The sequence below is a fragment of the Asterias rubens genome, chromosome 13 (assembly GCF_902459465.1).
Source record: "Asterias rubens chromosome 13, eAstRub1.3, whole genome shotgun sequence".
Taxonomy (NCBI): domain Eukaryota; kingdom Metazoa; phylum Echinodermata; class Asteroidea; order Forcipulatida; family Asteriidae; genus Asterias; species Asterias rubens.
In genome coordinates this window covers 14496715-14521799 of record NC_047074.1, presented here as the reverse complement: position 1 = coordinate 14521799, position 25085 = coordinate 14496715, and the positions used below count along the sequence as shown (strand labels likewise).

General features: G+C 39.0%; 3 protein-coding genes across 6 annotated transcripts; 2 read left to right on the top strand and 1 right to left on the bottom strand.

The window, feature by feature from the left end:
* The first annotated feature begins 478 nt into the window (after positions 1 to 478).
* LOC117298901 (UDP-glucuronosyltransferase 2C1-like) lies at positions 479 to 16956 on the top strand. Of its 4 annotated transcripts, none has more exons than XM_033782279.1 (5): positions 479 to 1669; positions 6495 to 6642; positions 13583 to 13805; positions 14561 to 14780; positions 15453 to 16956. In XM_033782279.1, exons 1-5 carry the CDS (start codon positions 885 to 887, stop codon positions 15706 to 15708), a joined length of 1632 nt encoding a protein of 543 aa, XP_033638170.1. In that variant the 5' UTR covers positions 479 to 884; the 3' UTR covers positions 15709 to 16956. The 4 variants fall into 4 exon arrangements, with proteins under 4 accessions (XP_033638170.1, XP_033638168.1, XP_033638169.1 ...); XM_033782277.1 differs by having other exon boundaries at positions 480 to 1382; positions 6208 to 6642; XM_033782278.1 differs by lacking the exon at positions 6495 to 6642 and having other exon boundaries at positions 480 to 1817.
* Positions 2495 to 4093, top strand: LOC117298902 (2-hydroxyacylsphingosine 1-beta-galactosyltransferase-like). Its single transcript, XM_033782280.1, has one exon. The coding sequence runs from the start codon at positions 3063 to 3065 to the stop codon at positions 4008 to 4010; it is 948 nt and encodes a 315-aa protein (XP_033638171.1). The 5' UTR covers positions 2495 to 3062; the 3' UTR covers positions 4011 to 4093.
* Positions 16957 to 19809: 2853 nt separating the features above from the next.
* On the bottom strand, positions 19810 to 22233 carry LOC117298900 (alpha-1A adrenergic receptor-like). Its single transcript, XM_033782275.1, has one exon. The coding sequence runs from the start codon at positions 22218 to 22220 to the stop codon at positions 21198 to 21200; it is 1023 nt and encodes a 340-aa protein (XP_033638166.1). The 5' UTR covers positions 22221 to 22233; the 3' UTR covers positions 19810 to 21197.
* Between the last annotated feature and the right edge of the window lie 2852 nt (positions 22234 to 25085).

Genomic DNA, 25085 nt, shown 5'->3' with positions numbered 1-25085 from the left:
TACAATTTACCGATAATATAATTTAACACCGAGCCAGTTTTGTAGAAAGTCAAATGGTCACATTTCGAAGCTCTCGTGGATCGTGAGTTAAACCAGAAACCTGCTTAAAGGGTATGTCCACAAATATACATTAAACTTACTCAGTTCGAAGATAATGATAGTAGAAAGCTTCCCATGAAATTTTACTTACTGATGTGCTGTAGTTTTTGAGAAATAAGTAAAAGTAATAATTTTCGTCTCAGTTTTAGCATGTCAAAACGTGTTAACCAGTTATGCTATGGTTTTGGTATAATATCATAACTGGTTAAGGGGATTTTACATGCTAAAATAATTTTGGTCTCATGAGACCAAAACTGTTTTGTGACTTGTTTTACTCATTTCTCAAAAACTACACAACCTTAGTTAGTAATATTTGAAGGTAAGCTTTCCACTATCATTATCTTCAAACCCTGTAAGTTTAATGTAAATCTGTGGACATTTTGAAAAAGTACCCGAATCCTTTCAGCATACGCCAGGATCCTTTACTGATGTATAAATTTGACCTCGTGTTCATTTTGAGTGGAGATCGCAGTCACATTCTTTGAAGATATATATAACTACATTACATTCAATACATGCGTAGGTACAGGAAAGGAACACATTATGCCGCTGTATGCAGACTACCGAAATTGCACACAAACATCACCCCGGAGCAATCAAAACAATTCCCTTGATAGGTTAAGACAAGTGGAACAAAAAGGTACCCGTAGAAAATACTGAAATCAAATGCAATTGTCACATTTTACGACTCGAACTGGTTCATTTGCAATCTTTGAGTGAAACGAATGTGTATTATATTCTTTATAGTGAGATAGTACGCTCTCTGGTTAGTAAACTGCTTAACAATGGCTTACACTTCAAAGCAGTCGTTGGGCGTCATAGTTCTTCTTGTTTTTATCATCTTTTACAAACCTGTTCTTGCAAAAAAGAACAAGATACTCATAGCTCAAATGGCAGGATTTTCTAGTCACGCGTTATTCAGTTTGGAACTGGCCAAGACATTATCTGCACGGGGGAATGAGGTTTGGGTTGTCGACAGTGAAGAAACCTATAATTGGCGTATCAAAGGTCAAAACCTCTCAGAGATCCAGTTTGTGCTCTTTCAAAGTACAATTCCTTACTTAGAAGTAAAACAAATTATCAGTCGCTATGTTGCAACACAGCTTGGTAGCAGTTCTGCCAACTCAGTTTTACAGTACCAAGTGGAATCAGAAGACACGGAACTGAACAGAAGATTGCCCGATGGTAGGACACGAGATATCTTCCATTTAGCAAGCTACGACCTCGACGATATGATCAGCAACCCAGAGGTCATAACGAAGCTCAAAGCAGTTGGATTCGACATGATTGTTGGAGATACGGTACCTCTTTATCAAGTATTCCTCAGTCAGGTATTAAACGTGCCTTACATCCAATTCGGACTGACACCGATAGCACCTTCCCAACACGATCGCTTTGCCTACAGCCCTAGTAACGCTGCCTATGTTCCAGAACGCATGAGCTTCCTCACCGATACCATGACCTTTAAAGAGAGAGTTAAAAACACTTTACTTTACTGGATCACAAGCTTCTTTTATGAAAAATACTGTCTGGGTCCAATGGATGATATACTCCAAAAACATAACATTAGGCTTGATGCTAACTTTGGTCAACTCATGTCAGAAGCTCAAATGTGGATCTTCAACTCAGATTTTGTGGTGGATTTCCCTCGACCTATAAACCCACACGTTAAATTTGTTGGTGGAGTGATGTCTGGTCCTGCCAGTCCGCTCGATGAGGTAAGAGATTTTAAATTATCAGCTTTGTTGTGTTGCAATCAACTGATGCCTCGTTTACAAGAGTGTTTACATTGTATAACTTTGCAGACAAAGCCCCTGGTTTGAAAATGTTCCTTACATTATTGGAAATTGCCTGTAACTATTGCCTGTAACTATTGCCTGTAACTATTGCCTGTAACTATTGCCTGTAACTATTGCCTGTAACTATTGCCTGTAACTATTGCCTGTAACTATTGCCTGTAACTATACACGTGTGCCTCAAAAGGTCCGGAAAAATACCAGCTCCGTAAAAATCAGAAACGGAGATCATCATCCACTTTACTGTTCGTATTTGTTCAAGTTAATAATGCAACCGATCCTTTTGACGTATAGTGCGCCCTCTTTGAAACCCCTTTGAAATTGCTTGTACATTTAATGCAGATTCTTGGCTATCGCCTGACCATCTGACGGCACATTTCGAGGCCCGTGAATTACGCCGAAACCTGCCTTTGTGCATACGTCAGAATCCTAACCGATGTACATTTGACCTCGCATTCATTTCAAATGGAGATTCGCTGCCACATCCTACGTAGATGTAGGCCTGTACATATAAAACTACATTACATGCATGTACATGTGCACATGCAATGTACAAGCATCATGTACGCTACAAGCAGGCGACCGAAATTGCAGCTAACAAACATCACCTCGGACCAATCAAAACACAGATATTGAAAGCTTACGTAACTACACGTTTATCCAATTAAATCATTGTATCCAATGAAATCATCGGGTTTGTAAAACCAGTGTCGTCTTAAAGACAGGGTACCAGTCGAATACTTGGCATCATAATTTTCGGTTTTTATGTTCGTCAACAAATCTGTTGTATAAAGTAGTTTCCGGTCATGTCTTTATTCAACTCCCTTTTAGTGGGCCTGTGTGCCTGTTCGGGAAGTCCCTTTTCCCTGATGTCATTTTGTATGTATTTGTGCCATGAAGATAATACAAATTTAAATTAGAAATTTGATTTGCAGAACCGAAATAAAGTTTTTTCTATTAGCCTCCTGAAATAACTTCCTGGGCATTTACCTTGAAGTGTAAAGAAGATATGAAGAAAAAATAGGTACCAGCAGAAAATACGGAAGTGAATATAATTATCACCTTTACGACTCGAACTGGTTCATTTGCAATCTTTAAGTGAAACGAATGTGTAGTTTATTCTTTATAGTGAGATAGTACGCTCTCTGGTTAGTAAACTGCTTAACAATGGCTTACACTTCAAAGCAGTCGTTGGGCGTCATAGTTCTTCTTTTCATCATCTTTTACAAACCTGTTCTTGCAAAAAAGAACAAGATACTCATGGCTAAAATGGGAGGATTTTCTAGTCATGCGTTATTCAGTTTGGAATTGGCCAAGACATTATCTGCACGGGGGAATGAGGTTTGGGTTGTCGACAGTGAAGAAACCTATAAATGGCATATCAAAGATCAAAACCTTTCAGAGATCCAGTTTGTGCTCTTTCAAAGTACAATTCCTTACTTAGAAGCAAAACAAATTATCAGTCGCTATGTTGCAACACAGCTCGGCAGCAGTTCTGCCAACTCAGTTTTACAGTACCAAGTGGAATCAGAAGACACGGAATTGAACAGAAGATTGCCCGATGGTAGGACACGAGATATCTTCCATTTAGCAAGCTACGACCTCGACGATATGATCAGCAACCCAGAGGTCATGACGAAGCTCAAAGCAGTTGGATTCGACATGATTGTTGGAGATACGGTACCTCTTTATCAAGTCACCCTCAGTCAGTTACTCAAAGTACCTTTCATCAACTTCGGTTTACTACCAATGGCTCCATCACAGAACGATCGCTTTGCCTACAGCCCTAGTAACGCTGCCTATGTTCCAGAACGCATGAGCTTCCTCACCGATACCATGACCTTTAAAGAGAGAGTTAAAAACACTTTACTTTACTGGATCACAAGCTTCTTTTACTATAAATACTGTCTGGGTCCAATGGATGATATACTCCAAAAACATAACATAAGGCTTGATGCTAACTTTGGTCAACTCATGTCAGAAGCTCAAATGTGGATCTTTAACTCAGATTTTGTGGTGGATTTCCCTCGACCTATAAACCCACACGTTAAATTTGTTGGGGGAGTGATGTCTGGTCCTGCCAGTCCGCTTGATGAGGTAAGAGATTTTGAGTAATGTTGTGTTACTGTGTTACGGTCAATAAGAGACTTTGGGACGCTAGGTGGCAGCAGACTTACCAGGTAACCACTGTTTACGTAGTTCTGAGCGTGCGCACATGACCGAGAACAATGGATTTTAACTGGTAAGTCTGCTGCCACCAAGCGTCCCAAAAGTCTCCCATTGATGTTTCTTTGTAAAAGTGGTACATGGTAAAACAAAGTCCTGGTTTGAAATAATTGGTTTAAACGCGTGAGAGTTCCACGATGTGTGTCAGAAATCAAGCAATCAAATCACTCGTTTTAACCACTTTAAATATTCCTGGAAGAAAATCTCAAAATAATATCGTAAAAGCAAAAATATTATTTCATCAGTAGCATTTGGAATAAGCTATATTAGTGCGCTAAAAAAAGAAGTTTCAATTGATTTCAAAAAGCTGTTGCACATTATGAACACCAGCTTTGACGAAGCTTTTACTGATTGGTTGTTCTGTGAGAGGGTTCACATTAATCAAGTTTTGCACTATTGGTTTGCTTGCGGTAACACCGTGTTTGTTGTTTGGAAAACTGCCTTACGTTATAAACTGTCCCTATGCCTGTTTTGACAAAAAGAGTACCAGCACATTGTGTAGAAAAAGAAAAAAAAAAATTTTTTTTTAAATGATTGCCATCATCCGCTGTACGATTCTTACTGGTCCCCAAATATCATTAAAGGCAAACCCCACTCGAAAGCGTGGCCTTCAAAACGTTGGCTCACTATTTGGTTTTAATGCAATTATATATTTTTTTAAATATCAGGAAATTAAGTACAGGTCATTGAAAGATTCAGTTGGCCTAAATTAATGTACTATAATGCAAACTCGGAAAACACTTGTATTACAGGTCGTTCAAAGGTAGGCTAGTTTTGAGTGATGTGATTAAAGACACTGGACATTATTGGTAATTGTCAAAGACCAATCGTCTGACTTGGTGTATCTCAACAAATGCATAAAATAACAAACCTGTGAAAATTTGACCTCAATCGGTCATCGCAGTTGCGAGATAATAATGAAACAAAAAACACCATTTAATTGTAACATGACATTGTGTGCTTTCAGATGTTTGATTTCGAGACCTCAAATTACAAATGTGAGGTCTCGAAATCAAATTCGTGGGAAATTACTTCTTTCTCGAGAACTACGTCACTTCAGAGGGTGCAGTTTCTCACAATGTGTTATACCAGCAACCTCTCCCCATTACTCTTGACCAAAAGGTTTTATGCTAATAATTATTTTGAGCAACAACCAATAGTGTCCGTTGCCTTTAAAATAGTATTACAAACGGAAGGGTTTTTATTTACTGGTACCACCTTCCCTCCACTTGCTGCAGCACTTAAGACGTTTACCAGCAGAAGGAGCTTGCAATGTTATTTAATACATAATTTTTACTTGAGAAATGACAAGTCGTTCCTAATGTTACCATTTAGTGTAGTCACACACTATGTGAACTGACTTTGGTGGTAGTGGAGTCATTATAGATAGTGGTTTTGTGTCATAGCCTCCTGCAGTACTGCAGCATTGTCGCCAATGGTCTGGACTGTGTATAGATCCTGGTTGAAGATTGCTGTTCTTTATTGCATCTGATGTAGGAATTGTTTCTTTACAAAAGTTCACGCATAAAAGTTGGACTATTCATCGAAGTGCTGCAATTATTTGGTTTAAAACTTCTCTGGTCTTGCAATGGATCTCAAACAAGGAGTCAAGTTTTGCTGCTTGGTTGTTGCTGTCATTTTACTTATTTGCAAATTGAGTTCTGCAGAAAAACATAAAATACTAGTAGCTGCTACAAGCGGTATTTCAAGTCACCAGATTTTCAACTTGAAACTTGCTACAACATTATCGGCACGAGGGAGTGAGGTCTGGGTTATTGTTGATGAAGACACATACAATTTGCGTATCAAAAGCAAAAACCTGAACGAGCTTAAATTTGTCACATTCAAAAAAACGGTAACTGACCGCGACGGGCAAATCATCGTCGAACGCTATGTTGCCAACCAACTTCGCAGCACTTCTGCCAACTCAGCTTTACAGTACCAACTGGAGGCTGAAGACAGAGAACTCTTTGCAGAATTGCCAGATGGTAGGAAACCAGATGTCTTCTCTTTGACAAGCTTCGTGAACAGTGATATGATCGGTAACAATGACGTCATGGAGCACCTTAGATCCATTGGATTCGACATGATTGTTGGAGATACGGTACCTCTTTATCAAGTATTCCTCAGTCAGGTATTAAACGTGCCTTACATCCAATTCGGACTGACACCGATAGCACCTTCCCAACACGATCGCTTTGCCTACAGCCCTAGTAACGCTGCCTATGTTCCAGAACGCATGAGCTTCCTCACCGATACCATGACCTTTAAAGAGAGAGTTAAAAACACTTTACTTTACTGGATCACAAGCTTCTTTTATGAAAAATACTTTTTGGGTCCACTGGACGACGTGCTTAAGAAGCATAACATTAGGCCTGATGCTAACTTTGGTCAACTCATGTCAGAAGCTCAAATGTGGATCTTTAACTCAGATTTTGTGGTGGATTTCCCCCGACCTTTAAGTCCACATGTTAAATTTGTTGGAGGAGTGTTGTCTGGTCCTGCCAGTCCGCTTGATGAGGTAAGAGATTTTGAGTAATTTTGTGTTACTGTGTTACGGTCAATAAGAGACTTTGGGACGCTAGGTGGCAGCAGACTTATCAGGTAAATTTCCACTGTTTACGTAGTTCTGAGCGTGCGCACATGACCGAGAACAATGGATTTTAACTGGTAAGTCTGCTGCCACCAAGCGTCCCAAAAGTCTCCCATTGATGTTTCTTTGTAAAAGTGGTACATGGTAAAACAAAGTCCTGGTTTGAAAAAATTGGTTTAAACGCGTGAGAGTTCCACGAAGTGTGTCAGAAATCAAGCAATCAAATCACTCGTTTTAACCACTTTAAATATTCCTGGAAAAAAATCTCAAAATAATATCGTAAAGCAAAAACATTATTTCATCAGTAGCATTTGGAATAAGCTATATTAGTGCGCTAAAAAAAGAAGTTTCAATTGATTTCAAAAAGCTGTTGCACATTATGAACACCAGCTTTGACGAAGCTTTTACTGATTGGTTGTTCTGTGAGAGGGTTCACATTAATCAAGTTTTGCACTTTTGGTTTGCGGTAACACCGTGTTTGTTGTTTGGAGAACTGCCTTACGTTATAAACTGCTCACACAAAGTAAGGAAACTCTTTTCAATTCAGTATATTTGTTAATAATTAATACTCTCTTTGTATTGGTATATATCAATGCAAAGCTGAATCGTTCCTCTTTAAAATGATACCACATTTACAATGATTACATGTTGCTGAACTTGGCTACACGAATAACAATGAGGCAAAGTCACAAATCAAATGTGCCAAAATTACCGTTGTCTGTGCTAAATGGTTAATAGGTAATAGTCAATATTTATACTGATCAAGCTTTTCAGAGCCATTAATGGTTAACACAAAGATTTGCACCGGTGAGCTCATCAGACACAATTAACCCTAACCTCTTTAAAAACACCTTGCTTGATGGGTATTTGCAAGACGATATTCTACAGCCGATTGCAGTCCCATTATACTTGCAGACTCTTGGACCAAATGCCATCTTTCAAGATGACAATGCTCGCCCCCATCGACCCCGACTGGTGACTGATTAACTGAAAAATGTATGGGTGCACCGGATGGATTGGCCCGCTAACAGTCCAGACCTGAATCCCATGGAACTGTTCTGCTTTTTACCTGGGCGAAAGGTAGACAATCGGACGAGACTACTACTTTAGCTTGGAGTCGATCAAAATTAACCTTCACTAACGATGAGTGAGTTCTTAAAATGGTCTCAATGTTTTTACTATAGCTTGCTTTAGTCATCGTTAGGAGTTTTTTGTTGTTATTATGATTACTTGTTAATTTTCCATCGATTTAAGATTTCCACACACGGGCGACACAAGATAAAACTAGTTTTGTGATGCAAGGAACTTTTTTTTGGAAAGCGCCCTCATGTGGTCGAAATACGGTCAAATTCCACTGTCTTTATTCGCAAGGATACAGACAGGTATATGTATACACAGGTACGTCGGATTTGACTGTGAATCTTCAGAAACATGAAAGCCATGTGAATTGAATGGGAGGTCAAAGGTGACTAAGGACGTTGGCTTAAGGTGGATCTCTGACGTAATCTCTGACGAGCTTCAAAGTGTAATGCCAGACGTTAAGGCAAGGGTTGGGCTGAATTCTCTGGTGAAACTGTCCCTATGCATGTTTTGACGAAAAGAGTACCAGCACATTTTTTTTTTAAATGATTGCCATCATCCGCTGTACGATTCTTACTGGTCCCCAAATATCATTAAAGGCAAACCCCACTCGAAAGCGTGGGCCTTCAAAACGTTGGCTCACTATTTGGTTTTAATGCAAATATATATTTTTTTAAATATCAGGAAATTAAGTACAGGTCATTGAAAGATTCAGCAGCAATACACCTGGTCGACATTGCCGGAAAAATGCAAGGAAAAACATACAAACTCAAGACTAGGACTTGCATGTACTTGCACGTACGTGTGTTCGATGTTCGATCGAGGCAAAGTCTGTCTCGATTGACGTCACAAGGGGGTGGGCGGCGTCACCTACAAAACAACTTTACCTATTTTTTAACATAAAATCGTTACAAACAATTACTCAACAAATTATTGTATTGCTTATAAACATGTACTCTAATGTTTGAAGAAAAAAAATTGTATTTCCAGATGTCTTTAAAAATTGTTTTTGATTATTTTGCAAACACAGCTGTTATCAATTGGGTTTGAAGAAATGTGAAGGAATTTCCTTATGGGAGACTGTCGATAACTGGCTGCCTGAAATTGACATCGTATGCATTGGCCTTAAAAGATCAAGAACATATAAAAAAAACAAAAAACAGCAGAACAAAAAACACATGAACCTTTATCACCTTTATCACTTTTACGACTGGAACTGGTTCACTTTTGCGACTGGAACTGGTTCACTTTTACGACTCGAACTGGTTCATTTGCAACTATAAATGAAACGTCAGTATATTATTCTTTATAGTGACCGTACGCTCTCTGGTTGGTAAACTGCTTAACAATGGCTTACACTTCAAAGCAGTCGTTGGGCGTCATAGTTCTTCTTGTTTTTATCATCTTTTACAAACCTGTTCTTGCAAAAAAGAACAAGATTCTCATGACTCCATTAAGATTGTTTATTCAAGTCATGCTGTATTCAGTTTGGAACTGGCCAAGGTATTATCTGCACGGGGGAATGAGGTTTGGGTTGTTGAAAATGAGCAAACGTACGATCAGCGAATCAAAAATCAAAACCTTTCAGAAATTCATTTTGTACTCGTTCAAAATAAGATTCCTGTAAGTGTGTTAGAAGTGCTAGTAAAACGCTTTATTGCCAGGAATCTTCGCAGCAGTTCTGCAAATTCAGCTTTACAGTACCAATTGGAAGCTGAAGACACGGAACTCTTTGCAAATTTGACCGATGGTAGAACACTGGAATTCTTCACTGCACCAAGCTTCGACCTCGACGATATAATTAGCAACACCGAGGTCATGACGAAGCTCAAAGCAGTTGGATTCGACATGATTGTTGGAGATATGGTACCTCTTTATCAAGTCGCCCTCAGTCAGTTACTCAAAGTACCTTACATCAACTTCGGTTTACTACTAATGGCTCCATCACAGAACGATCGCTTTGCCTACAACCCTAGTAACGCTGCCTATGTTCCAGAACGCATGAGCTTCCTCACCGATACCATGACCTTGAAGGAGAGAGTTAAAAACACTTTACTTTACTGGATCACAAGCTTCTTTTACTATAAATACTGTCTGGGTCCAATGGATGATATACTCCAAAAACATAACATTAGGCCTGATGCTAACTTTGGTCAACTCATGTCAGAAGCTCAAATGTGGATCTTCAACTCAGATTTTGTGGTGGATTTCCCTCGACCTATAAACCCACATGTTAAATTTGTTGGGGGAGTGATGTCTGGTCCTGCCAGTCCGCTTGATGAGGTAAGAGATTTTGAGTAATGTTGTGTTACTGTGTTACGGTCAATAAGAGACTTTGGGACGCTAGGTGGCAGCAGACTTACCAGGTAACCACTGTTTACGTAGTTCTGAGCGTGCGCACATGACCGAGAACAATGGATTTTAACTGGTAAGTCTGCTGCCACCAAGCGTCCCAAAAGTCTCCCATTGATGTTTCTTTGTAAAAGTGGTACATGGTAAAACAAAGTCCTGGTTTGAAAGAATTGGTTTAAACGCGTGAGAGTTCCACGATGTGTGTCAGAAATCAAGCAATCAAATAACTCGTTTTAACCACTTTAAATATTCCTGGAAGAAAATCTCAAAATAATATCGTAAAAGCAAAAATATTATTTCATCAGTAGCATTTGGAATAAGCTATATTAGTGCGCTAAAAAAAGAAGTTTCAATTGATTTCAAAAAGCTGTTGCACATTATGAACACCAGCTTTGACGAAGCTTTTACTGATTGGTTGTTCTGTGAGAGGGTTCACATTAATCAAGTTTTGCACTATTGGTTTGCGGTAACACCGTGTTTGTTGTTTGGAGAACTGCCTTACGTTATAAACTGTCCCTATGCCTGTTTTGACTAAAAGAGTACCAGCACATTGTGTAGAAAAAAAAAAATTTTTTTTAAATGATTGCCATCATCCGCTGTACGATTCTTACTGGTCCCCAAATATCATTAAAGGCAAACCCCACTCGAAAGCGTGGCCTTCAAAACGTTGGCTCACTATTTGGTTTTAATGCAATTATATATTTTTTTTAAATATCAGGAAATTAAGTACAGGTCATTGAAAGATTCAGCAGCAATACACCTGGTCGACATTGCCGGAAAAAAGCAAGGAAAAACATACAAACTCAAAACTAGGACTTGCATGTACTTGCACGTATGCAAATATATATATTTTTAAATATCAGGAAATTAAGTACAGGTCATTGAAAGATTCAGTTGGCCTAAATTAATGTACTATATGCAAACTCGGAAAACACTTGTATTACAGGTCGTTCAAAGGTAGGCTAGTTTTGAGTGATGTGATTAAAGACACTGGACATTATTGGTAATTGTCAAAGACCAGTCGTCTCACTTGGTGTATCTCAACAAATGCATAAAATAACAAACCTGTGAAAATTTGACCTCAATCGGTCATCGCAGTTGCGAGATAATAATGAAACAAAAAACACCATTTAATTGTAACATGACATTGTGTGCTTTCAGATGCTTGATTTCGAGACCTCAAATTACAAATGTGAGGTCTCGAAATCAAATTCGTGGGAAATTACTTCTTTCTCGAGAACTAAGTCACTTCAGAGGGTGCAGTTTCTCACAATGTGTTATACCAGCAACCTCTCCCCATTACTCTTGACCAAAAGGTTTTATGCTAATAATTATTTTGAGCAACAACCAATAGTGTCCACTGCCTTTAAAATAGTATTACAAACGGAAGGGTTTTTATTTACTGGTACCACCTTCCCTCCACTTGCTGCAGCACTTAAGACGTTTACCTACATAATTTTTACTTGAGAAATGACAAGTCGTTCCTAATGTTACCATTTAGTGTAGTCACACACTATGTGAACTGACTTTGGTGGTAGTGGAGTCATTATAGATAGTGGTTTTGTGTCATAGCCTCCTGCAGTACTGCATCATTGTCGCCAATGGTCTGGACTGTGTATAAATCCTGGTTGAAGATTGCTGTTCTTTATTGCATCTGATGTAGGAATTGTTTCTTTACAAAAGTTCACGCATAAAAGTTTGACTATTCATCGAAGTGCTGCAATTATTTGGTTTAAAACTTCTCTGGTCTTGCAATGGATCTCAAACAAGGAGTCAAGTTTTGCTGCTTGGTTGTTGCTGTCATTTTACTTATTTGCAAATTGAGTTCTGCAGAAAAACATAAAATACTAGTAGCTGCTACAAGCGGTATTTCAAGTCACCAGATTTTCAACTTGAAACTTGCTACAACATTATCGGCACGAGGGAGTGAGGTCTGGGTTATTGTTGATGAAGACACATACAATTTGCGTATCAAAAGCAAAAACCTGAACGAGCTTAAATTTGTCACATTCAAAAAAACGGTAACTGACCGCGACGGGCAAATCATCGTCGAACGCTATGTTGCCAACCAACTTCGCAGCACTTCTGCCAACTCAGCTTTACAGTACCAACTGGAGGCTGAAGACAGAGAACTCTTTGCAGAATTGCCAGATGGTAGGAAACCAGATGTCTTCTCTTTGACAAGCTTCGTGAACAGTGATATGATCGGTAACAATGACGTCATGGAGCACCTTAGATCCATTGGATTCGACATGATTGTTGGAGATACGGTACCTCTTTATCAAGTATTCCTCAGTCAGGTCTTAAACGTGCCTTACATCCAATTCGGACTGACACCGATAGCACCTTCCCAACACGATCGCTTTGCCTACAGCCCTAGTAACGCTGCCTATGTTCCAGAACGCATGAGCTTCCTCACCGATACCATGACCTTTAAAGAGAGAGTTAAAAACACTTTACTTTACTGGATCACAAGCTTCTTTTATGAAAAATACTTTTTGGGTCCACTGGACGACGTGCTTAAGAAGCATAACATTAGGCCTGATGCTAACTTTGGTCAACTCATGTCAGAAGCTCAAATGTGGATCTTTAACTCAGATTTTGTGGTGGATTTCCCCCGACCTTTAAGTCCACATGTTAAATTTGTTGGAGGAGTGTTGTCTGGTCCTGCTAGTCCGCTTGATGAGGTAAGAGTGCTGGGTCGGCCAGATCAGTTAAGTTTGTTTTCCGGCCATCAAAAATAAATGTAGAATGTCTTTCAGATATATTTTATCGTAGGTTTTTAATATCATGATAGTGTCGACTCTCTGAGATAAACTATACTCGGCATGTCGACATCCTGATCGTTGACTTCTCCAGATATTTTATCTCGGGACGATAACAATCTGAATTTTTTTAGCACCTAAAATAAATTAATTGGATGCAGTTATCCCGAAATGTTATATTAACCTGAAAGACGACATTTTGCTTTCAAGATGACGTCATCCTACGTCAGGATGTCGTCATTTTACAATTAAGATGTCCTCATCCCGGAGCAACACCAAAAGTTGAAATGGCCGAGCGGAATAATAGCATCAAATTCCACTTCTGGTCGCAAGGGACAGTGGGTCACAGCACTTGTGTCCTTGAGCAAGACACTTATCCATGATTGCTTCTCTTCACCCAGGGTAATAAATGGGTACCTGCGAGGGTAGAGATTGATATTGTGGTTGAAAAAGCCACTAACGTCATGCGGCAGCTCAGGGCTGTACACCAAATTGAATTGGACAAAAGACCGGAGTACTAAATGTAAAGCTCATTGGGACGAAGTTGTAGAACTAGTTATTAAAGTATTATTATAATAATATCTCTGCATCTGAACGCATCTATGGCACTTCCAGGGCTCCATATTTTATACAAAGAAACTAATTATTGGCAATGTTATATTATTTTGCAGGAGTGGCAGGCCTTTGTTGATAGCTCCGGGGAACACGGTGTTGTTCTCCTAGCCCTGGGTACGTTAGTATCCGAGGGGTTGACAGACGAACAGTCTACAACAATTGCTGCAAGTCTATCTTTACTGCCACAGAAAGTTGTCTGGGGCTACAGCGGTAAAATACCCACGAATGTTGGTAACAACACCAAGATTGTCCGGTGGATACCTCAAAATGATCTACTTGGTAAATCATTTTATATTTTCACCTTACATCACTTGACATTTAGACTCCATTTTTCTAACTGCCGCTTATTTTACTTCCAATGAAAATATATTTCGTGTCTGGACATTTCAACCTCGTTTCTTCTGTCCGTTTTTTGTGTTGTTGTTGTGGTTATTTTTTTTTTCTTTTATATGTCATTGCCATTATCATTCGTGATTACATTACATCTTCATTCGCAGTGAGTAGTGGTAAATGTCATGGCCAAAAACTTGATCTATAAAAGGTACCAAACCTTTCAAGGGATTATACAATGTTTGATAATCACTCTTTTATTATATGAAACATTAAAAGACTTAATGAGGCATCTGGAAGCACACTAATTTATGCAACAAGGATGTTTTTGTTTTCGTCATTATTCTCTTGCAACCTCAATGAGTCCAAATGTTTACATGTCTGTTATTGTATAGAACAAATGAGATTACAGGTTATGACAAGGTGTCCAGTGCTTTCACAGAGGCTTGGCAGAGGAAACTAGTGCATTGACTGATATCCTTTCTTGTTTCTTTTTTCTTTGTTGTTGTTGTTGTTGTTATTGTTTTGGGTTTTTTTGCAGGGTGAGCTTACAAAGTAACAAAGTCTCCACAAAATTTATCATAAAGTTAATCATTTTCAACTTAATAATTCAGCGTTATCATCTACGCCTTGAACACCCAGCAGGGTGGATATGTGCGCAATACAAGTCTTATTATTATTATTTATTATTACTATTTTTACAGGTAGCCCTAAAGTCAGAGCTTTTATTTCCCACGGTGGCCTGAGTAGCATTCACCAGTGTATCTATCATGCCGTACCAATGGTGGGAATCCCAGTCTTTGGTGACCAGAAGGATAACTTCATCCGACTAGATGCGAAGGGAATGTCACTTCACTTGGATCTACGTACAATGACTGATCGCACGCTATATGATGCAATCAATCAAGTCATCTATAATCGAACGTAGGTTATTGTCGGCACCCCCTGAATTTCCAAAGGAACCCCAACATCACCAACACCAAAATAAAACTTCTTTATAGTTTGTAGTTTTACCGATAAACACTGATGTATTTTAGCACTGTATACTCAGTACTTTCCCCGAGTTCTGTGAAAAAAATCACAGGCACGTTGCTGGTGTGGGATTCGAACCCAAGACCTTCGTTAGTATAGAGCATTGTCATACCAACTGGACCACCGAGATTGCCTGGTAGCTAGAGGCAATTAAAATCCTAGCTGTTAGCAGCGGGTACTGCAATCGATTTAATAAATGTTAATTTTGCATCGAGGATAAAAAATATCCATTTTTGTTTTACAACGTAGTCTGTTGATGCATCAATTGAAGGGTTTAAGATTTTTTTCACAGAGAACGCAAAAATCCACAGATTTACAATAAACTTACACGAAATAATGATACTATGATTAGAAAGCTTTCCTTAAAATAACAACTGTTGAGTTGAGATGTCGTGAATAGTGAGTTATATTTGCGGTAACACCATTGTGTGTATGGCTTGCTTTATACTCAACTACCGTGGAGTGACTTTCAGAATTCGGGAGCATTCTTAGTTCTAAAAAGAACTGACCTGCTTTTTAACTATAATACCTTTTTTAATTATGTATTGTACATTTTTTTTTCAGGTTCAAAGAGAACGCTGAGCGTCTGTCTGAGATAGCAAGAGACCGCCCAACAAGTCTATCACCAGCTGAAGAAACTGCCTATTGGATAGAGTACGCCATTAAACACGGCACCGAGCATCTGAAGCCCTATGCTCTGCAGTTATCCTTCATACAGTACTACCTGCTAGATGTGATTGCTTTTCATGTTGTCATTGTGATAGTAATTTGCTGGTTGGTCCGTAGGAAGTGCTCGGCTTCACGCCGTCTCGTTAAATAAAGGTTGCGGCCACGGCAAACGTATTAACCATTCTCTTTTAAATCTAACGACTGGAATGTATTCTAGTGTACGGATCTGGGGTTAAATACCTGCAGATTATTACTAGTTTTATGGATGGAAATTTGCATTGGGGATATAAAGTATTAGTTTTGATTTGATCCATATACACCGATGTGTGTTAGCACTAAATATTCAGCACTTTCCCGAGCTCTGTGGAAAAAAGACAGGCATATTACTCGGTGGGGGTTCGAGCCCACGAACTTTGAAAATCTAGAGCAGTGTCATACCAACTAGACCGGGAGTTCCTAGCTTCAATGATTTAAGTGAATTTCAGACTAAAATGAAAATACCGCTTAAATTTCTTCAACAATCAATTTCCACTATTTAATCTTAATTTTTATTTAAAACACGTAAAATAAGAAGTATAAAGGAGGTGAACTATATTAAGTTGTTTGTTATATTTTACATATTTATAGTTTGGGTATTAGGTATTTTTCTTTTCTATATTCAAGATGGGTGTTTCCACTGTTTGTATTTTTTGTAGCTGCAGCTGATTCAAGGTAAACATTTTCAGAAACAATTCCCTTTTGACGAATGTCTTTTGTTAGAGATAGGAATTTAAACAAATTTTGCAGCATGCCATGTAATATCTAAACTAATGGGACTAAATCAACCAAAGTGTGCCAAAAACCTAAAAGTTTATTTAAAATTATTTAAGGCGAAAATGTATTTTCAGAGATTATTTTTTCTCCGGGGCGCCACCTCTCGGCAGGGGTAAGAGAAGCAATAACTGAATGGGCGCGAACCCCGACATTGTGAGTTATGTAAATAGTGGAAATGTTGTTCAAAATGTTTTCACATATTTTTTCACTAAAATGACTGACCGCAGAATTCATTTTTGTTTTTGCATCAATTTCATGAAAATTTGTAATCTGTTTTCAGTATTCTTCTTGTGACCCAGATGACCGATCGATGTCAAACTTCTTCAGGTCTGTCAGTTTAACACTGCTAGCTCTTTTTTTTGTTGAGCAAAACGAATTCTGTAACGTTCTTTCAACCTTTTATTATTGGTGTGCTAGCACCTTTTCTCTTAATTTGGTGATGATAATTAATATTCGCAGTATGATTTAGTTCCTTTATTGACCTTTAGAAATTAACAGTTAAAAAACTACTGTTACAATGGGAGACTTTTGGGACGCTTGGTGGCAGCAGACTTACCAGGTAAAATCCATTGTTCTCGGTCATGTGCGCACGCTCAGAACTACGTAAACAATGGAAACATACCTGGTAAGTCTGCTGCCATCTCGCGTCCAAAAGTCTCCCATTGTTGTATTGACTATTATTTGGTTGACTCTATTGGAACACGTGAGGGCGCTTTCAATGGTGAACGACAATGAATTGGAGGCTCCACCACGGCTTCGGTTCCAGAATCAAAGCGCCCTCTTTCTAATCAACTAACTCCCAATGTTGATTTCCCACATTTCCCTAGGACACCGGCCCACATTCATTTTATCATCAGCGACGTCATACTAGCCACTCTCTAATTCAATTTATACTATTTGATTTTTTGTGACTTACTTTCTTTGGTTTAATACTGTGGAATAAATCAACCTAAAACGTGAAAGGGAAAACTATAATGACCAGTTAATTTTGTTCTAGTCTTTATTTTTCATTACAAAAACAGGTTCTGAAAAATATTAAAATTGCGAGACTTTTTCTGCCTCTCTTGTGTTTGTTTGTTTTGCGTATTTTTTGTAATCGAGTGAGTAAAATGGGTGACTTTTGGAAGCTAGGTAGCAGCTTACTAACCACAGGTAAATCCATAGTCGGCAATGTGCACATTCTCAGAACTACGTTAACAGTGTCTGCTGCCACCTATCGGAGTGTGACGTCAGATGTACAGCCAAATTGAACCTTTTTTCATTTTTTTTATTTTTTTTTTTAATATCCGTATGTTTTATAACGAGCCTTTTGCCATAGGATACAAAGCGTCAGGTATTTCTACTGCAAGGTGAGTGGGACGAAATTTGAACTATACGAGACCTGCTCCTTATAGCACAATGTAATGGTTTATAAGTTGCTGTGGCGCAATATGCAAGTGTTTTGTGTTCGCAAAACTCTTTTCCAGAACGCATTATGAAATGCAGATGGGGATTCATAAGTTATACAATAAATATATTTTTTGGATTCACAGTATATACAGTATAAATATGACTACTCAGATATTTACAAAAAAAATTATGGTACAATTGCGATTTTATATTATTCAATTAACTGATACAAAGGGTCGCGGTTAATGGGTCTTTTTATTGTGCAACCTGTTGTCCGTTGATGGTCTCTGTTTCCTTTTATAGTTTATGTTACCTACTCTCTTCTGAACTTTTCTTAAAAGCAAAAACAACATATAACAACAATCCTCTAATTGGCTGTGATGCAGAATATTAATGTCTTGCGTGTGTGCTAGATACACTGTTACGCTTTCTTTCTTGCTTTTTTAACGTGAGAATATACCTTCGATAATTACTTTAACAGTTAATGACACTGCAGTTGTTGTAGTCTATAACATTTTGAGAAACGATTATTACTAAGGAAGGAGGTTAAATAGGGAAAGAAACATTCCAATCTGAAAAACGTCTCTGCATGAAACGTTTCTCAGATTTTGTATTCCAATAACGAGTTATTCTTTCTGCGCAGACATAACCGCTCCAGGTTTCCAAAGTAGGCCTACAACCTTTTATATAAATTGTTCACATGTCAACTCGATTTATACAACAAAATAAATGACAATTTGGGAGCTAAACATCTTCACCAGAAATACAGCTGACATGCAAAGGTCACAACGGAGAACAACCTCATGGAACAGCAGAGAACCAACACAACTCTAGAGACCATTATCACGGTGCAGCCATCTTGAATTTCTCCCATTGGTATCAATGTTACCAAACCGAGGCTGGAAGAACAAAATAGTCTGGTTCCTATTTGCAAAACGATTACGAGCATTCGTTATTGTTATTGGGAACATAACCAAGATGGAGGCAACATAATAAAGGTCTATCAAAACAAACAGCCTCAGCAGGAGATGCTATGACAGGAGATTTGGTCCCCCATGTGGCGAACTGTACAAGCTTCTTCCTGCTTCTAGTGATAGCGCCCTCTTTTGAATCTTCTTCCTTCAGCCTAATATATAGGGACAGTATCTCCGGCGGGAAGGTTTCCCTGGGCCACCGGGTTCGAACCAGGGTCGCTTTGGTGAGAGGCGAGCACTTAAAGGCAGAGGACACTATTGGTAATTATTCAAAACAAATATTAGCATAAAACCTTACTTGGTAACGAGTAATGGGGAGAGGTTGATGATATAAATCATAGTGAGAAACGGCTCCCTCTGAAGTTTTCGAGAAAGAAGTAATTTTCCACGAATTTGATTTCGAGACCTCAGATTTAGAATTTGAGGTATCGAAATCAAGCATCTGAAAGCGAACAACTTCGTGTGACAAGGGTGTTCTTTATTTCAATATTATCTCGCAACTTCGACGACCGATTGAGCTCAATTGGTTACAGGTTTGTGATTTTATGCATATGTTAAGATACACCAAGTGAGAAGACTGGTCTTTGACAATATTACCAATAGTGTCCAGTGTCTTTAACGCCATACAAATGTCAACAATAGGATTAAAACAATTGACCGGTTCAAAACATCAAAGTACTACTATCCCTTCACAAAGAGACAGTAGTGTCAACACAAAACAATCTGAAGGTTTGCCTTCACATAATTACGACAAAGCAAAGTGTCACCACAAAATTTTAAACAATCGGACGGTTCAACAAATCAAAGGACGTTTTTTTTTGTCGAAATAAAAAACATTTCACACGCACGGGGTCATGATGCCTCTTTTGTGTACGTCAAACATAATAAAATACTTGAATGGCCTTCTCATATTGCAAAACCCACCAGTGCCTTTTTCAATTAGTACACGGAGTAACCTTCAGCTAAACGCTTGATTGGGCTGTGTATTCAAACAGGTTATGGACCTACACATAAAAGGGAAACAATATCTTTTCTCTATTGGTAGTCTAACAAGGGTTGATTTTGAAAAGTGCATACAAATTAGTTCAAAAACAACGCGTCCGTTTAGTTTATTAAACTTTTATTAACTGGTTCACTTCCTATATGCGACTTCCAGTACGACTTCCTGAGACTTCCTACGTAGAACCTTTTAGCTTTTATGACTAACGTTCACAGCCTTGTACCACCATTAGCCATGTACATATTATTTCAATCACAACTGCCCTTGGGATCTTAGTGAACCACATATCCTGAGGTAACGCGGAATATAAAAATCTTTCATAAATATTTATGCCGTTGTCTTGAATACAATAAGCCCACAACGGTCAATGGTTATAAATGACGTATAAAGGACCATTTACTGGTGTAACAAACTCACGATTTGATTTTTTGTTTTCAGCTTTACAACTGTTGTTACATTATGGAATACAATTAATACAGTTTTTAGACAACAGCAAACAGCGCTTCCAACACAACATGAACACAATTATATGATAAGCCATCAAGTTCTAAATGAACTGTGACTATTATATTATTCGGATTTAGCATAATGGATAACTCCACTTTATATGAAGTAATGGTGTTGTCATTGTTGGCCATTTTGCTAGTAAGAAATTTAAAATGTTGAAATTTAAATTTACATTTATAAAATTTAATCACGTGGCATCCATATCCTCCTAAGTATGACACTGCTCTAACATTGCAAAGGTCGTGGGTTTGAATCCCACCCGAGTCATATGCCTGTGATTGTTTTCACAGAACTCGGGTAAGTACTGAGTATACAGTGCTAACATACAACAGTGTAAACGGGTAAACCCAAAGCTAATATACTCACTGTTATTTGATTAAATTGTATGTTTAATTGTCATTGTCAACATGAATAATAAAATGAACATTGGATCTTAATGTTAAGCTGAAAGGCTGGTGCCGTGACTGGCTTAGTCAAAGGTTACCGCCTTAATTTGAATGAGACGTCTGCCAAGCGTTTAATTATGTAAGATTGAGGTTTTTCTTACACTTTCTCGTTATTATCATTCGTCAGAAAACTAAGCCCTTACCTTAAGGTTTTGAAAAAGCGGCTTTAAAAAAGAACAAAGCTCCCAAAAATGGCGTCACCCGAGTCAAAACTTTTCGCGACTGTTTCTGAAAGCTGTTTTTCTGCAGTTAAAACCTGTTTACTCTGAAGATGAACTCAATTTCATTTTTGATTGAAACCTTTTAAAATAAGTTTCAGGAAAGACTAATTGTTGCCGTTTTCGTTTCAAGCTGGCGTTTGGAGATTGTTTGATAAGCTCAAGATCGATAAACCGTCCATGTTATCCAACCCTAATTAATAATCTATGCCAAGTGTGATGGTTTGGCATCAATGTTATTACAATTATAAGTACCTTCATTATAAAGTCACGAAAACAATATCAGGATAGTTTTAGAATACAACATCCACCTGTTTACACCCAGATATCAGTTTCTTAGCAGCTGAACGGAATACTCGATTGCGGACGTAATACACAATCACGTTAAGCCAGCTGTTCGACAGTGAGGCACACGCTGTTGTTACAGTTATATACCTGGCAGCCTTGGTTAATGTCAGGTTCTCATAAATGACTATGGCGAAGAAAGGCATCCAAGCCAAAGCGTAAGTAAAGGTTATGATTCCGAAAGTTGTCGCTGCTTTGAGCTCAGGAAAGAACTTTCTTATCCTCCCTTGGTCCATGCTTGGACGACCGTCTCTTTGGGGACTGGACCGTTGGGCAGACACCGCCGCCTGAGAGCCAATAAACTTGGCGTGTCTACGGGCGATCATGTAGATTCTAACATACATGAGGATTAGAACTGGAAATGGTGCAAAGACAAACAGAATCACACAAACTGTTCCCATGACGTCTGGATCTCCTGACATGGGGTCGAAGAAACAGGAATGGAGGTACTCATGATAATTAGCAATCCTTCCCGGGAGAAAACAGTTTGATAGTCCGAGGAATAGCCCAAGACCCCATACGCAGAGGACCGCGATACGGGCACGATGGACCGTCACAAACAACGGGTACCTCAGGGGTCGTGAGATGCAAACATACCGCTCAAAGTTGATAAGGAGGAGGGAGAACAACGAGGTAGTTGCACAGATTTGATTACCGGACGCTGATATGGCACAGAATACGTACCCGTAAGGCCAGCCATTGGTGATGACAGTGCCGAGAATCGGCGCGCTGACAAGGGTACCCATGAGGAGATCGGCCGCTGTGAGTGATATAAGTAGGATTCGGGTAACTTCGTTCATGTCCTTTGCGGTCCTTAACACGAGCAGACACAGGCAGTTGCCAGTTAGAATCAAAAGGGTGATGATTGTAAAGGCTATGCCTTCAACAACTCGTTTCCCAATATCCAAGTCTACCTCCCCAGTTGAGGAGTTGGTGTAATTCATGCCGTCAAACACGTCGGTGGTGTTCATCTTGTAACTAACTTGTTAGACCACTCATCCACCCAAGCAGAATTGTTTTTGAAGAATGAATCGACTGCGATGTATACACGACGTATCGTGACTGGTTGCTGCTGCGCAACCACTCTACATGGATGCGTCACTTGCTTAATGGAAAGAACAAAACAGTATTATGCTACTCGTACATCTGCGTTGACATTATTTGAAGCAGATTTGTATTTATTTTTCCAATATTTTAATTTTGGTGGAAGTTAATGGCTGGACATTTGCATCGGAGTTTAAGTATATTGTTGCAAATTCAGAACTTTCCCGAGCTCTGTTGAATAAATCACAGGCATATTAGTCTGTTGGGATTTGTTTTTTTACGTAAGTATGTTGCGTGTAGCCCTATGAAATCACTTGACGTCTCGCGACACGTCTGTAGGATAGAAGGCCGGCCTTTACGACAATGAATGCAACTTCTCATATTATGCGGGCGCCGTCTTAAAGTATACCGAAATACTGGGAAACCGAGTACTGTTTAGAAATAAAATCATGCTGCAAAATGAACACCATGCTGTAGTTTAAATGTAACCCGTGCCTAGTTTGTGTCCGCTCCGGACACTTTTGCATATGCAATCGTGTCCGGGGCTATGCAAAAACCGTCCGGTGGACATGTACGTGTATAATGTGCACGCATAAGCGAGCGTGCATGCACTGAACCTACGTATATTATGCAGCATGAATATTCACGTGTTTATGATTGCAGCGAATACCCAACGGCCGAACATTTCCCATGTCATTCATGACTTGCACTTAGCTTGTAAAATAAATGGCGAACGTGTCCCGTCGACCAAGGTCGTTTAATTTACTGCAAGGACGGTTTTGCACGGGCGGCGGACACAACTGCATATGCAAATGTGTCCCGGCGGACACAATTGCATTATGCAGCAGCGTCCGGGCGGACACGATTGCATATGCAAAACCGCCCGGCGGACATTATTGCACATGCAATAATGTTGTCCGGGTAGTATTGCATAGAGGACATAATTGCAGCCGACACCGGTGTTCTGAAAATCAACATGTGGGTGAATGAGTCAAAGGAGGGCACTATCAGAAGTAGTTTGTACATAGATTGCCGTATGGGGAACATAATCCCTAGTTCACATATTCAGTTAACTGAATATGCGGAATCTGAACTTGCGACCTCTGGATTGATGTGCCAGATCAATGTGTCAGCTCTTGACCTCTGGATTGATGTGCCAGATCAATGTGTCAGCTCTTGACCTCTGGATTGATGTTCCAGATCAATGTGTCAGCTCTTGCTGCAACCAGGGACCAATTTCATAGAGCTGCTAAGCACAAACATTTGCTTAGCATGAAATTTCTTCCTTGAAAAAAAACATGATACCCAACAAATGTCCATTTGATGCATACAAAATTATTGCCTGAACTGATATTCAGCTGTTGTTTGCTTATCCTGAAAATCACGTGGAAATTTTGTTAGAAATCCTTTTTTTATGAAGGCCAAAATGTCATGCTAAGCAAATTTTTGTGCTTAGCAGCTCTATGACATTGGGACCAGAGCTGCTTTCCAGCCAAGTCATGACACCTGGATGCAAATGCCTTTTTCTTATGTTAAGTATCCGCATCGTTCACAAAAACAAATATACGATCAATATTTGTTAGCCTCGCGGAAGATTCCAACACATAGGCTTACCAGCACATTGAAGAAACGTAATCAAGGTCCAATGATTATTTAGGTCCTTCAAAATGCTGCATTTTTATTGTTATGAGTGAAGGGTGAAGTGGTTGACCTCCATCATTAAATTACACAGTGTTTTTATGATGCAACACAAAATTGTACCCTTTTAAAAATCCACATTTTTGGCGAACAATGTCCGAACTGGCGGCTACGGATACAGAGCTGCAGCCTGGTCACCATGCGTCTTTTTTTTCAGCTGCGCCACGCATCTGGAACACTCTACAAGTTTATCTTAGATCTTGTCTTTATACCACAAAATTCAAATCGCTTCTCAAAGCTCGATGGAGGTAGAACTCGATTCGATCAGTCCAACAGTGTTGAATAGATCCATAACATGTCGAGGTCTTAAACAAATTCAGATTAAAATTTCTCAATGCTTTAGTTTTATTTGTTTATTTATATGCAAGTTTGCCCCAAACAAGGCCCGCCTGGGGTAAGGGGCTACGAGAAGGGCTAAATGGTTATATGAACATAACTCAGGAGAGCTGGAGGCAGGAATTGAAACAGTCAAGATTGTAAGATGGGGGAAACATCCACCATGCACAAGGAGTTCCAAAGCGATAAAAGCTGTTGGAATGCCTCTTTGTTCTACATCTACATCTATTAATGGTTGATCCCCTTTAAGGACTGACCAATCATGCAGGCCAACAAATGACAACCCCATGGTGTAAACACTTACAATTGTTGCTGGTCGTTAAATAGGAATTAAAATGGATACAAGTCCTTGAACTAACAAGAACGTAGGTGTGGAACCTGAAATTGTTTACATATAAAGAACAAAAATAGGAAACTATTGTCATGACACACAAGTTGCACACCCTTGACCGTTCAAATACGTATTCATATGAACCGCATACGTCAACATAAATAATTGACAGGTTATACTTTGACCAACCGAGTTTGATGACGGTTTATCTCAAATACATGGTCCAAAATTGTCACCGTGGTCCTGTGGTAGCACTTGCAATCACAGGGTTGTGAGTTTGAATTCACAATGACTAGAATAAGTATTGTCGTATTACTTAATCACAATTTCTTGATTTGTGCAATTCATATTAAACCAATATTTGGTGGAGAGGAATTGGCTGGATCCAGGATTTCCCAAACGAATGGGGGTTACTTTGTAAGGGGGT

Excerpts from the sequence above, each read along its gene's own strand:
- LOC117298900 (XM_033782275.1), bottom strand. The coding sequence starts at position 22,220 with ATGAACACCACCGACGTGTTTGACGGCATGAATTACACCAACTCCTCA.
- LOC117298902 (XM_033782280.1), top strand. The coding sequence starts at position 3,063 with ATGGCTTACACTTCAAAGCAGTCGTTGGGCGTCATAGTTCTTCTTTTC.
- LOC117298901 (XM_033782279.1), top strand. The coding sequence starts at position 885 with ATGGCTTACACTTCAAAGCAGTCGTTGGGCGTCATAGTTCTTCTTGTT. Across the intron at positions 1,670-6,494 it reads CTCCAAAAACATAACATTAG|GCCTGATGCTAACTTTGGTC; the intron begins GCTTGATGCTAA and ends GCATAACATTAG. Across the intron at positions 6,643-13,582 it reads CTGCCAGTCCGCTTGATGAG|GAGTGGCAGGCCTTTGTTGA; the intron begins GTAAGAGATTTT and ends ATTATTTTGCAG.